Source organism: Colletotrichum higginsianum, chromosome 2, assembly GCF_001672515.1.
Source record: "Colletotrichum higginsianum IMI 349063 chromosome 2, whole genome shotgun sequence".
Lineage (NCBI taxonomy): Eukaryota > Fungi > Ascomycota > Sordariomycetes > Glomerellales > Glomerellaceae > Colletotrichum > Colletotrichum higginsianum.
The window spans coordinates 68,135-81,830 of record NC_030955.1 but is presented as its reverse complement, the minus strand read 5'-3'; the positions used below and the strand labels follow the sequence as shown (position 1 = coordinate 81,830).

The window sequence follows — 13,696 nt, the reverse complement described above, 5'->3', positions numbered from 1 at the left end:
TGGGGGGAAAAGAAAAACCATTTCGATGTCTTCATTGTCTGGACCACCCCCAGTCCGACTAATTCCCGTGAGGTAATCGGGTGATTATCATGATGATTCATAGCCGGGCTTCTTCTCCATTCTCGAAAAATGCTCGAACCAGGGAGATCACCTTGTCTTGATCCTCTTCGCTCAGCTCAAAGTAGATGGGTAGGCGCACAAGCTGGAGGCTTGAGAGTGACGTGTTTACATCTTTCCCAACGAACCTCCCGATTCTTCTCCCGATCGAAGACACGTGTAGTGGAGAGTAGTGGGTAGTGACCGATACTCCGTTCTTCCTCATGAACTGCATGATTTTCAAACGGCGTGAGGGATCCCGCAACTTGAGGTAAAAGATGTGGCCGTTATGCTCACGGTCTTGTGGTATCTTGGGCAAGTCGAACCACCCATGAGAGTCGGATAGCGGCTGGAGAGAGGTTTGGTATTTGTTCCAGATTCCGAGCCTTACCTGCTGGATAACTTGCGTCATCTCAAGATGGGACCACAAAAGGGCAGCAAGGACCTCGGACATGATGTGGTTGGATCCAACGTCCTGCCACTCGTACATTGGCAGCCTCCCACGAAGGAACTGGACTCTGTTCGTGCCGTTGTCGTAAACCACTTCGGCTCTGTCGACCAGCTCATCTCGGTTGACCAAGATGGCCCCTCCCTGGCCTCCGGATGTGAGATTCTTCGTCTCATGGAAGCTGACGCAGCCGATGTGGCCGATGGTGCCGGAGTATGCACCGCGGTACTTGGAAGTGAGACTTTGCGCCGCGTCTTCAATAACCACAAGATTGTGGCGGGAAGCGATTTCCATCAATCCGTCCATATCGCAAGAGATACCTGCGTAGTGGACGGGGACGATAGCCCGCGTTTTCGTGCTGATTGCGCCCTCGACGAGTTTCACGTCAAGGTTCATTGTGTCCTTTTCGATATCGACGAAGACGGGCTTGGCACCCCTGGCCACAAAGGCGTTGACGGTAGAGACGAACGTGTAGCTGGGGAAGATAACTTCGTCGCCCGGTTGGATATCGAATATCATGGCGGCCATCTCGAGGGCTGTCGTTCCAGACGTCACCAGGAAAGCTTTGCCGGTTGGCATCATCTCCTGCAGCCATTCTTCGCATTTCTGGGTGTACAGCCCTTGAGCCAGTTTCCCGGTGTTCAGGACATCCTCGACATACTGTAGCGACTTGGGTGGATTGAAAGGTTTAGAGTGTGGAATCATGGTTGATTGACTGGACTATTGCTGTTTCGCTTACTGGTCGTGAATGATGAAGATGGAATCGACAGAACAAAAGCCTTTGTTTAGGCACAACCAGCTCCTTGTTGCCCCCGGATGTTGTTCGATGACGAGGATTTTACGGGCTAAGTAGATGATTAGTTCGGCCGCCAAAACATCCGTCCCACAAAGATCGACATCGTGGTGAGGATAAAATTAGTCCCGTCTTGCATGCGTTCGAGTATGATGCAAGGCCGAGATTAGTTTGACAATAAAATGCCGCAAGTATCTGCATTAGTTGGCTGCGAATATTAACCCAGCAGCTATGAAGAGTCAATTATCACACCGTTGCTACAGAGATCCCATATTAATTTATGTGAGTCATAAGTAGTATCACAGTGCTCGTAGCGATGTTTTTTTGCATGCAGATCGGTCAATTCTTTCTATTATAGTTCATCTAGCTAGAGTGTAAGACGTTAGGAGTTAAAGCATAACAGATAGTCTTTTTTTTTCAAGACACAGCAATGAATGAACCTCATCTCTTTCGATACGTGGTAGTAATCATGTTCCTGCAGGTAGGAGATGGATAAATGCGAGGTCATTTACCATCAATTTGATCAACTCGATATCCGTCATGCCACCGGCCTGACCCAGCATTTCAACTTTTACCTAGACAGATGTCTACAACTGAATGCTTGTAAACATGGTGTACTTACAGTGTTTTCTAATTTCTTTGGCTTCAATTGCCGTTGCGCAAGATGCACACACGTACGGAAGCAAGATTTCCAAACGTGGTCTTTACTTACGGGAACAGACGGCTTCGAGCGATTTTGCCCCCAAGGCACCAGTCGTAGACCTGGGATACGCTCGTTACGAGGGTTACTATGATTCTTTGTTTGACATTTTTACCTACAGGGGGTAAGTTGAGAGTCGATTTTTTATGAGTGAATCTAGATACTTACATCTAGGTACAGGGTGCGTTATGCTTCTAAACCTGAGCGCTGGCAGCTCCCAAAGAGACCAGCCCGAGATGAGGACAATGGAAAAGTTCTACCGGCGACGGCAAACCCCCCTAGATGTCCCCAGTCGCCACCTGGACCAATGTGAGTGGATTGTCCTCTTTATTCGACCCATGAAACTTAAAGTCGGCAGCATTGCGAACTACTCGTTTGAGAGAGACGCCATGGGTGATGAGGATTGTTTGTTTCTCAACGTGTTCGCTCCAGCAAATAAGACAAAGCTGCCGGTATTATTCTGGATCCGTAAGCAGAATACATCCATTCTCCTAGCCCAGTGGTCAAATCCACGATATACCTAACTCCTAAACAGATGGTGGCGGATATGGTCAGGACTGGGCTGCGAACTACGATTTTTCGACCATGGCCAAGACAGTAGGTAATGGTTTTGTGACGGTCATTATACAGTACCGACTGGGTGCATTCGGGTTTGCTTCATCTGCCGAGATTGGCCATTTCGGGATACCCAACGCCGGTATCCAAGATATGCGTTTTGCGCTCGAATGGGTGCGGGATCACATCCACCTATTTGGAGGCGACCCTTCACGAGTCACTATTGCCGGAGAGTCTGCCGGCGGCGGCGGTGTTATGCTTATGACAATGGCGAACGACGGTTCTGACCAAGCCTCACTCTTCCAACGTGCTATTGTCTCAAGTCCATATCTGCCAACGCAATGGTGAGAAATTCGCCTGGCACACTGGAACCGCATTGGACTAATCTTCAACGACAGGAGACATGATGATATGCAACCTTCTCAGGCATACTACGACTTGGCCGCTCGTACAGGCTGCCTAGAAACTACCATCACGCAGAACGGAAGCGTTTTCAACTGCTTGCAGAGCGTAGAAAGTAACATTCTGCAAAACGCGAGTGCCTTCGTGAGCATGGGAACGAGATGGGGTCAGTGGGCTTTCTTGCCCGTCACTGACGGCAAACTCATAACCGAAAGACCGACAAAGCAGCTCTCGAAAGCTAGAGTAAACGGTCTGGCTATCCTCGCTGGGGTAGGTCTATCTCTTAACTCCAAATATGCAAGCTTGGGATACTAAGTATGATTGGTGCAGAACAACGCCAACGAGGGCACATTGTTTGTTCCACCAGACGTGCAAACTCGGGACGACTTCTTGGCCCGCATACGACTCAACTACCCGCTGCTGACTGAAGAAAACATCACCACAATCATGAGGCTATACGAAGTTGAGGAGATCCCACCTATGGAATCTCTGTACAGCACCAACGGCTTGACACCCCCACACGCAACGAGTCTCTCGGGAGTGGCATCAGGCTGGCTACAAGCAGCCTACAACCTTTACGCCGAAGCCACATTCGTCTGCCCTGCGATGTTCCTAGCGGATGCATTTTCCAATCGCAGCGAACCTTCCCTCCCTGCGAAGCAAGCATGGCGCTACCAGTATTCGCCGCCACCCGCATTCCACGATGACGATCTCGACGTCCTCATGAAGAGTGTGCAAGGAACCAATGACACAGATGGCGCAGATGAGAGCACTGGCTTCAGAATTGCCTTCCAGAGTATCTGGGGTCGCTTCATCATCGACGGAGATCCTACTCTGCATGAAGACACGGTGTCGAGTGTACGCCAGACAGGAGAAGATATTTCTGCGGCGCAGAAGTCGCAGTGGCTGCCGTGGGGAACAAAAAGCTCCTCCTTGAATAACTCAGACCATTCAATGCTGAACCTGAACTTGACACGTCCAATGGGAGGAATGACGGATTTCCAAATAGTTGATGGATTCTCTTGGGAAGGAGGAAGGGGGGACAGGTGTAAGATCTGGGCAGACTTAGGCCCCTGGGTTCCTGCTTAGTGTTCAGTGGGAGACTACAAGCTTGAGAGGGATTCTATTTAATACTGGGAACTTGGAAGTTGCTACAGCTATTGAAGATGTTGGAACGAAAAGCTGCAACTTACTCTATCGGACAAGCTGCACAGAAACTCAACAGGCCCCTATTGTTTCCATCGTTTCATCTTCCATTACAGACTGCGGGACCGCCGCTCTTTTCCCCAAGGTGTGTATTCCGTCTAGCCATATATAAAATTCCAGAATGGCATGGTGGCAAATTTTCTGCCACCTGCCCGTTGTTTTTGGACAAAGATGCCGATGGTGTGGTGGCCCACAATGATGCTACTAACCAGAAGAGCCTCAAATACCCTACGTAAAGGATGTTGTAGACTGTGTGTAGCTCATCTCTGTGGTGTTTCATGACGCTACGGTGCAGACATTATATCTGCCCTCCCGCTTGGGGTCTCTCCCAGAAATGCGGTGGGCGGCTCCATGAAGCGTTCAAAGCGGGATCAATGTTAGTGACAAGAATAAGCAGGGAAAACGAGATCGTTCGTGGAAATCGTACTGACCATTGCACTGGACCTCTAGTTGGAGACTTGGAAAATGCTGTGGGTGTTTGTGCGCGAGCGTCTGGGAAGACTTCTTCAGGCGTCTTCCTTCCAATTGCCTGGATTCTGGTTGTTGAGGAATGCTAGATGAAGCAATCAGGTAGATGAATTTTCTTTGTTTGTGGTTCTATGCGAATAATGCTGCTACTGCGAACTCCTTGATTTTGATGAAACTTTAGTACTGTTGTGCTCTGATCCCTGGTATCTTGGACTTGGACGCAGCGTCTGGAGCGTTGTTTGGTGTTTTGTTTCTTGTGCTACCTGCAACCTTTGCAATAGATCCACAGCTAGAAACGTGCCTTAATCTCCTGATGGGCAGAGATACTCCATGTCTCGAGCTGGTGTGACGCGTTAGGGTAGCGCTATAACGTCGGGTAGTCTTACACATAAAAAGACTGTGGCAGGTGGAAAAGCAAGCTTGGTCCAATACGTGAAAGTCCCGTGTGGCTGCTGCTTGCTTGTTCTTGGTCATGTCGGCAATGACAACGAACATGACTTGAAATGGACGACCTGTGACCCGTGCTTGCAAGTCAGGTACTAGACCCTTTTTTATAACCTTATCTCACTTATCATCGCCCCCAAGCAGATCAGCAAGCATCTACATCTTCATCAAAAACTGTCCATAGGCACGTCGACGGTTAGCCGGAGCTTCGCTATAATGGCAGAAAAAGCAACCGTAATCGTGTCTAGCTCGTGTGTAGCGTCGGCGTTGACATCGGCATCGGCATCAGCATCAGCATCGGCATCGGCGTCGGCATCAGAATCGGTGTTGAAGCCGGTGTTCTTGTTCATGGTTAGAAACCAAGCACTGCTAGAGCGGATCATGAGGCTACTTTCGGGCCGGGGAAGGAATAATGTGTCGGATGGAGAGAAGATACCTACCAGTCCTGAGGAATGCCGGCACAGGCTTGTTGAGCAGCTGTCTCCCCCTGGAGTTTGCGGAGGGGTTAGTCCTGGTCGATATGAAGCTCGCCGCGGGGCATATTGAGCCGAGTCTACTCCATGGCTCGGAAAACCTCGTTAAAAACCTCGTTGGTGGTTGGGTTGGATGCCAAGAAGCTGATTAAACACTGGTCGAGGTTGTCGATGACGGCAGCTGGCTCATTGAGGCCAAAGAACAGCACATCTTTGACTTGTGCTCCACTTTGGTACCGAGTTGTGACGATGGCAACACAAGTCGGACATTGTTGATGAGAACAGACTCCCCTCGGGCTTTTTGGCATGCTTGGAAAAATATTTGAGATTGAGTCTCTGGACTAATACTTTAGTGGGACGCCTTTGTTTTGATTGCTATATGAAAGCGTTTATGTAGCTTTATACGAATAATCCAGACTAACTTAATGACTGCGGAATAAGAAGAACGCAGCATCCAGCCTTGCAGAGTGTAAAAGCTGCTTACTTTTAGAAGGACTGTTGCTATCTCTAACTTGAATCGTTGTGACTATTCTTCCTGGCCGGGCAGTGATGGCGGGATGTGGATCAAGGACCTTTTCCAGAAAGACCTACTTTAGTATTGTGTGCTATTCTATAGGTACATACTTAAATATGTTATAGATAGCATCCAGTCAGTGAATAGATACTGCAATGAGCTCTTGGAGCGGTTTATTACCATTTGTTATACAATAGAGGTTTATTAAATAATAAGTATTAAGTTAGGCAATTTTGCATTCTTCTAAATGTAACAAGACCTAGGTAGGCTTCAAAGTTGTCAAGCGGCTAGGACGACAGTATATCCTGTTGAGTGCCATTTGATACCATTTCTTCAGGACTACGAACTGCTAAAGAAAGTATTGGTCTCGATAACTATTTTCTTTTTCTACAACATGCATTACTTCGGCCAGTAGAAACCGCAGTGACCTGCCCCATCGCGCAACAGCCTCGTAGCCGCCATCACCCTGCTCTCGCTCCCCTCCCAAGCACATCGGTCTCAGACCAGCCTGATGCAAACAACCAGACCAGTGTCTCTTCCATCCGCCATGATAGACAAGAATTTGCGCGAACTGGAGAGACACATTAGTGCATCAGGCATCGTGGATCAGAATAGATATGAAGAGGCGTTCGCCAACTATGGACTATATTTGCCTTTACCGCCTTTACATACAGATATTTCCAAAGGGAATCGTCTCTTTGTCACTAGGCGTCGATATGTTTAAGCTGTCAAAAGCACCAGTATAGATAGGTAGGCCTCTTTGAAATACCAATGGAGAGGAAACATTCCGGTAGTCAAGATCTGTAGCTAGCGTCACTTGATCGCTCCTTTTGCTCATGTAGTCTGGACCATGTAGTTGAAAAACAAACGAGCAGCACTCTCGTCACAAAAGCGGACCAGGTAGGCAATCCCATCATCCTTCAGTACATTCCAGACATTGTTAAATATCCAGTTTAGGTCGGTGGCGAGGGCCAAATTCCCCTGGTTGGCCTGAGACAGAGCTTGGTTGTTGGTCTTCAGAACGCGAGTGACAAGCCGGCGAATCTCGGTTGACGTTCCGGTCTTGGCGTTCCGGACCTGGAAGGGAAGTGTCTCCACCGCCTGGTTCTCCATGAGCTTGTAGCCGATTGAGCCGGCGTACAACTGTGCGATGGACTTCATAGCAGCTTGAGCGTTTTCTATGCTGCTTGCCGCGGTGAACAGCGTTTGGAGGTCCGCGCGGGCATTATTGCTGATGTACCACTCGTTGGTATTGGGAACCTGGGCGAAATTTCGCAAGGTACCTGATCGGTTGCTGTAGTTCATGATGACATTTGCTTGCAGGTAGTTGCCTAAACGAGTTTGGTGTGGGTTGTCATAGTTATCGACAACGATATCGATCCACACAACTAGGCTAAGTTAGCATAGGTAAAGACAGGTCGCGGCAGATAACCCTACTCACAAGAAGGGTTGCAGGTGCGATAAGCGTTGATTCTAGTCACATCGTCTGCCTGATCACCAAATTTGATCCCGTATTGGGGCTGCTGGCCCGGCGAGTCGATAACGTATTTACGTGGGTCTGGAGACGATACAAAGTAACACGCTGCCATTGTTCTTGTCGAACCGTCAGACGAGGGACGGAGAACGCGCTGCACGAGGCTAGCTGAAACAGGAGCGGTGAAGGTGGGAGGATTGCTTCAGCTGGTTTGGTCCGCGATAACTTGACTACTTCTAGTAAGTAGATCGTTCTGTACCCAATGTATAGTTGTGTACACGGGTTGTACCGTCACCAGGGGCGCAAGACTCCATCACGCCGATGCTTCTCGATTGCGACGAGCTCGGGATGATTGCGAAGATGGACCCTCTATAAAATTCTTACTCTGCCTGGTTTCTTCGCCTGCTGTCTCATCAACCGTTATTCCACTCATCTCCTCCATTGACCCCAACCTAGGATATTGCTATCATGGATGAGCCCGCAGCCCTGAGTTTGGAGCCGGCGGAGAAGAACTTCAAGGACAAGACGGGTCAAGAGAAGGTGAAATGGCTGCAGACGCACGCGCTCGCGGCATTTCCAGACGTGCCCATCATCGAATACTGGGAACGCGGCCGCAGCCTAAACGGCTGGGTCAATCTCATCAGCAAGCTGCTGACACTCATTACCAATTCGCTCAAGAAGCGTGCAGGCAACATCGTGAAGGTGTTTGCAAAGGTCGTGCACGCCTTTAACGTGGGCCTGTGGCGCTTCTCTGACATTGTCACGGACGACATCAATGCGCTCGCCGACACGGGTGTCTTTCCAGAAGACACGCCCCTGACCGAGTTGCCGCGCGTGAAAAAAGTTGAGAAGGTTGCCGACCTTTCGAACGAGTCAACGGTATCAGACACTACTATAATGGTGTGTACTTACATCTTTGCACCATCCCCCTCCATCCTCCTTCAATCCTTCACTCCTCGATGTTCTTTTTGTGGACCGGCGCACTAAGGAACGCATGACTGGACAGCAATACTTTGATACAGCAGTGGACTTCCTCAAGCAGGGGCTCGGCGTGGTCCCCGGTTTGAAAAAATTCAACCCACGCCTGAATGCTTCCATTTCTACGGTTGTCGAAGCCTTTGTAAGCGCCGGCAAGGATTTCGCTACCGAGTGGGACAAGCCTGACCCTGCACCTCCACACGATGGCTCAACTCCAGCCATCATGTTTGCACAGGTTCAGCAGCTTGATGGTCTAGGGCCTGTCCAAGATGTTACTAGCGGCGATGAACAGAAGATTGTGGTGATTCCTCCCATCAAGGAGGTGGCGCCGGCTCGACTGCTGGATGACTAAGCGGCTGGGACACAAGTAAGGGTCGAATATGCTTCAGAAGCACAAGTTGGTACTTGATAGGAATGCAATTGAAATTTAATCGCAGCTACTGTGATCTAGGTGTGCGGTGCACGGTTGTGACAATGGCAATGGTCCCGTAGGTTGATCGCGGCGAGTTAGGGAGGGGGCTGGCATGAAGAAGCAACATCAAAAGCTGTGTTTTTGACAACAAGGTTGCACGGAATGTGTTTATGAATCAGAAGTACTTCGTATAGTTACAACATAATCAAGGATAATGCCGTCGTGAAAGTTATGTCGACGCGGCGCTTCACGTTCATAGCTTTCAAAAGAAACAACAGCCTTACTCAAGAGAACCACACTGCCACGCTCGCCATGAACAATTCCAGGAAGTTGGAACATCCGATGCAGAAGCTAGCATCACTTGCTACCAGCAACCGGGACCGACACGAACCCCTTGCCTTCTACCTCGCATCCTGTTAAGCGCGCATACTGATGCGTCTTGTCCTCGTCACCGCAGTTCGCAAGTAGCTCTCGCGCACCCAGCAGGTTATACCCATGATGCAATCCCTCGAGACCAATGTTGTTGGTGGGCGTGAGACCGAACGGAGCCAGCTGGACTGCTGCTTGCTCGAACCTTTGCTGATCGCGCCAGACGCCTCGAAGCGCAGAGTCGCCAGCCAGAGCTTTCTTGCCATTGTCACCAGCTTCACCAAGTGTCTTCTCCGCAAGCTCGGGTGCTTCCGTTGGAAGCACGTATGGCGCAGGAAGGGGCGTCGTATCTGGCTGACGCTTGATGGTCTGGAGCAGGTCCGTTCCGGCTGTGGCGGGCAGCTTTATGATGCCGTGCAGGAGCTGATTGATACGATCATGGATAGGGATCCAGTGGGCCTCGCCCAGGTGGCTATCATAGGCGTCGATCATGTCCGTCTTGGCGACAGCTCCGAGCTGCTTCCACAGTTCGAAAGCAGGACCGGTGCCACTCGGAGGCCCGGAAGCCAAGGCGGGACTCGCAGACAGGGAAGGGTCCGGGAGGACACCCGTCGCTTGTTGACAAGCATATCAATGTCCTGGAGAGTCTGGTACCATTCCATGAAGATGACGCTGGGAAATGCCGGCTCGGCTTCGTCCCAGCGCCGACACCAGGTGAGACCGGCCCAACTTAGCGGAGGCGACTGGTCGCTGGCAGCACGCTTGATTTCGATCAACAGCTGACCCATCATATCGGCCGTGCCTTGGTCCAGCAGCGGACTCATGACGGTAAAGGTCTTTACGGTCTCGTCGTCGGCCGAGATTCCGCCCGGTGGCAGGGCAAAGGCATTGAGCTTGGTGGGCGTCACTTTGGCGACGAGATCGAGAACAGCCTTGTCAAGCGCCGGGATGCGCTCCTTCTCGAGCGAGTTCTGCAGCCGGACCATTATGTCGTCCATGCCCTTGTTGATGTCGCCGAGGTGGAATGCCCGCTCAAGGAACAGCTTGGTCCCGTCTAGGGCGGCTGCCGTGATCAGTTTCTGCAGAACGACGGCAAGACCCGTGTCTGCTAGAGCCCGAGGGCCGACTGGCTGTTTGGGGTCTATGCTGACGCCGACCTCGGTCAGGATATGCTTGAGCGGCTCTACCATGTTGGCGAAGCGGACGCATGCCTCACGCGCAGCGTCGGTGGCGATGACGCTGCTCTCCACCGCTGTGCAGAGCTCTGACACAGCTTGAGAGGCTTGGAAGGACCGTCGCACATCGTCGTGGACGCCACTGAGCGCAGCGTACAAAGTGCCCAACACCCCCTGATTGTTGCTGTTGCCCTGCTGCTGAACCAAATCGCGGACTTCTGCACTGGTGCTGGCTACAGTCCCCGCGAGACCTTCATACACTGAGTCGATCCTGGTGAAGAAGTCGGCTGAGTATCGCTCAGGGTGTGTTTTGTAGTCTTCGTAGATGCCACGACCCAGGTTTTCCATGGCTTCAAAGTTGGTGGCTGTCGTTCCAAGTCTGTGGGTGAGGAGTCGTACGAGCGATGTTATGTCATGCACGCTGCTGGAAGCTCCCAGTTTTGAGGCTAGCTGGAGTCGATCCGTTGAGCAAGCTGTGCTGACAGCCTGCTGGACCTTGACGTATTCAGTCGAGACATCTGCAGCCCGCTTAAGCGCTGCGTCTTTGTCCTTGAATGCCTCGATCGCTGTGACGATGGCGTTGCCCACCCCGCCGATATCATCGACGACTGCGAGAACGGCAGTGGGCGCGCCGAGCGTCTCTTGCAGTAGTTTCTTCATCTGTCCCAAGTAATCCAGTGGAAGTGATATCAGCGTCTCCACCGCCGACAGCAATGGATCGATGCCGCCAAACATAGCCGTGAGGTGATCTCCAAATGCCACAGACTCCGGACTAAACGTTGCGAAGTCGTGGTCAGCTTGCTGAGCAACATCTAGGAGCCTTGCCAAGAGCTCGAGTGCCTTTTCGCATTCGGCCTGAAACTTTGCGCGGCGAACGCAAAAGGCATCGAAGTGGTCCGATTTTCCGCCACTGGAAGATCCATCGTTAGAAGCTAGCGATAGCGCAACAGTGGGCTCGTCAACACCAAGCGTGGTTTGACTGATCTTGACGTTATTGTTGTTGTTGCTGTTGTTGTTGCCAATGTTTCCGTCGACCACGAAAGGCTTGAGCGGTGTGTCACGCGCACTCTTTTGGGCATCAAGGATCCGCGGGTGCTGAGTACGTAGAAGCATGGACACTGGCAAGTCCTTGTAGTACGCGTACCCTAGTCTTACTGGTGTGCCTGCCGTGTCTTCTGTGGATGTCGCGGGACTTGCCCAGACCAGCGGCGATTGTCCCGAAGCTTCAACTGCGGCAGCTGTGGCAAAGAACGCAGTTCGCAGGGGGGACATGCTGGAGTTTTCGCCCGCGGCCGTCTTGTTGGACCAATGCTGACGATATTCTTGAGACATATCTGTCAAGGCGATGTTGTCGCCGGCTTATGACCTGATCCACGGTGTCACTCTGAACGCCTTCGACTATCATCGGACTCTGGGGTTTCTGTTCAGGGAGGGATGAAGCCATGAGCACGAGCATCGGGTTGCCGCCGCCTATAGGTTTGACCTTGACGTGCCCTGAGACGTCCGAGTTGATGACTACAGTCCGATTTCATCACTGTCAGACCTCGTTTCGTATAAAGTAGCACCTGAATTCATACGAACCTGTGTTGAGCATCTTGACTATCCCATCAGCTGGGCTCTTGCGGAATGCCTGGAAGTCGCTTGATAACTACCGGATTCGAGAAAAATCAGCCAAAGTTCACGAAACCACTACTGACAGAAGAAAGGGGGGAGGAACACAATGTGGCGAATGAGTTGACCAACCTTTTGCACTTGCTCAACACAATCAAACTTTTGCAATTCGCCGTCTAACGGACCAAGTATGTTGTTGAATGCAGCGTTCATTGCCTGGTCCAAGTATTTCCTGATAGAGTCGATACCCAGCACCTTGTTCAATTGCTCTGCGATGCTGTCGACGAGTGCGCCGAGGCCCAAAGAGTTCATGATGAAATCCATGACGGGTTTGAAGATCAAATTGATCAGGAACCCAATGCACTCCTAAAGGATCGGGCGCTCCTGTCAGCCATGGACTGTAGCCCTCAAGAGAGCATGATGAATAAACTCCTAGCTGCAACTTACCAAGACCCACATAACGGGAGCAAGGGCGCTCTCGACAGCCTCAATGACCCCCGACACACCGCCGAGTACATTTGCAACTGGTTCGAACTTGTCCATAAGCTCTCTGATGCCCAGGCTTTCCTTTCAAGACATATCGTCAGTACAGGGTTCTGGTACGTAGGCTTGCGGTGCTATTCGTCGGACGTACAAAGCTGCCTACGAGTTTGACAAACTGTTCGAGAGCATTTCGAGCAAACTCCGTGACGGGCTGGACGGTATTTTTGATGGCTCTAACAAACATCCAATATTCAATGCCATCCCACGGGGGCTTGCGGGTTACTTACTCGAATCCTTGCCGTGGCCCACTGGCCAAACCCTCCAGACCAGAAAGAACCGAGGCTCCTATTGCTTGGTCACCCAATACGTCCTTCAGCATATCAAACACTTCCAGAACAATCACAAAGGCATGCTTCATAAAGTCGACAGAGTTGGCCCATCCGGGAATATTGCCAGTCAGGCTCTCAATCTTTTCCAGGACAGTCTTGACGCCTTTTTTGGCCTTGTCCATAAAGTCCGTCTTGATCTGTGGCGAGTTCACGATTCAGTTTGAGCGTTTCTGGGCGCAGTGTCTTCGGCCATCTTGGTGACCGGCGGAGGAAAATTGATAGGTAACCTACCTTATGCGCGATCGACTTGACCTCGCCCAATGCCTTTCGCAGTATGCCAGTGATCCTGAGGTTCTTGACGAGTTCAACGATGGCCGACAGGATGGTGCTAATGGGTGGTGGGGCGGCTCGAGCAAACCTCCCGCCGATCCTCAGGGCGGTGTCGATAAACTTTAAGATCTTGTCGACGGCGGTCGTGAGATTGTCGGCCCGGCCGAGGTAGTCATCAAGCGTATCGAGAACTCCCGCCAGCTCGCTGATGGGGCGGTGGACATGCTCGGCGAGAAACATGTCGGTGACTTTGAGGTCCTTGCTGACTTCGGTCAGGATGATGACCGCCTTTGCCGACTCGACCGAGTCCGACCCAGTCATGTCGTCTTTTTCCATCTCTTGATACCGCTTTACCTTACCGTCGCTGCTATCACCGTGTCAAGCTTTTGGTATTTGGCTGATGTATACCCTGAAATCGTGTCAAAGAGAGGGCAGT

At 51.2% G+C, this 13,696-nt stretch overlaps 6 protein-coding genes across 6 annotated transcripts; 2 read left to right on the top strand and 4 right to left on the bottom strand.

Annotated features, from left to right (window-relative positions):
• Positions 1-97: 97 nt before the first annotated feature.
• On the bottom strand, positions 98-1,249 carry CH63R_01791 (Tdp-4-oxo-6-deoxy-d-glucose transaminase; the record flags this gene model as incomplete). Its single annotated transcript, XM_018296766.1, has 1 exon — positions 98-1,249. One exon carries the CDS (start codon positions 1,247-1,249, stop codon positions 98-100), a length of 1,152 nt encoding a protein of 383 aa, XP_018161582.1.
• An 878-nt stretch (positions 1,250-2,127) lies between these two features.
• On the top strand, positions 2,128-4,083 carry CH63R_01790 (Carboxylic ester hydrolase; the record flags this gene model as incomplete). The annotated part of the gene is made up of 5 exons (XM_018296765.1): positions 2,128-2,161; positions 2,218-2,505; positions 2,573-2,936; positions 2,991-3,264; positions 3,325-4,083. The coding sequence occupies 5 exons, from the start codon at positions 2,128-2,130 to the stop codon at positions 4,081-4,083; spliced, it is 1,719 nt and encodes a 572-aa protein (XP_018161581.1).
• An 874-nt stretch (positions 4,084-4,957) lies between these two features.
• CH63R_01789 (uncharacterized protein) lies at positions 4,958-5,462 on the bottom strand (the record flags this gene model as incomplete). Its single annotated transcript, XM_018296764.1, has 2 exons — positions 4,958-5,032; positions 5,301-5,462. 2 exons carry the CDS (start codon positions 5,460-5,462, stop codon positions 4,958-4,960), a joined length of 237 nt encoding a protein of 78 aa, XP_018161580.1.
• A 1,471-nt stretch (positions 5,463-6,933) lies between these two features.
• On the bottom strand, positions 6,934-7,688 carry CH63R_01788 (uncharacterized protein; the record flags this gene model as incomplete). The annotated part of the gene is made up of 2 exons (XM_018296763.1): positions 6,934-7,487; positions 7,541-7,688. 2 exons carry the CDS (start codon positions 7,686-7,688, stop codon positions 6,934-6,936), a joined length of 702 nt encoding a protein of 233 aa, XP_018161579.1.
• A 353-nt stretch (positions 7,689-8,041) lies between these two features.
• CH63R_01787 (uncharacterized protein) lies at positions 8,042-8,903 on the top strand (the record flags this gene model as incomplete). Its single annotated transcript, XM_018296762.1, has 2 exons — positions 8,042-8,473; positions 8,580-8,903. The coding sequence occupies 2 exons, from the start codon at positions 8,042-8,044 to the stop codon at positions 8,901-8,903; spliced, it is 756 nt and encodes a 251-aa protein (XP_018161578.1).
• A 417-nt stretch (positions 8,904-9,320) lies between these two features.
• On the bottom strand, positions 9,321-13,581 carry CH63R_01786 (uncharacterized protein; the record flags this gene model as incomplete). Its single annotated transcript, XM_018296761.1, has 9 exons — positions 9,321-9,848; positions 9,941-11,818; positions 11,874-12,022; positions 12,089-12,155; positions 12,251-12,484; positions 12,566-12,685; positions 12,753-12,834; positions 12,889-13,127; positions 13,222-13,581. The coding sequence occupies 9 exons, from the start codon at positions 13,579-13,581 to the stop codon at positions 9,321-9,323; spliced, it is 3,657 nt and encodes a 1,218-aa protein (XP_018161577.1).
• Positions 13,582-13,696: the final 115 nt, after the last annotated feature.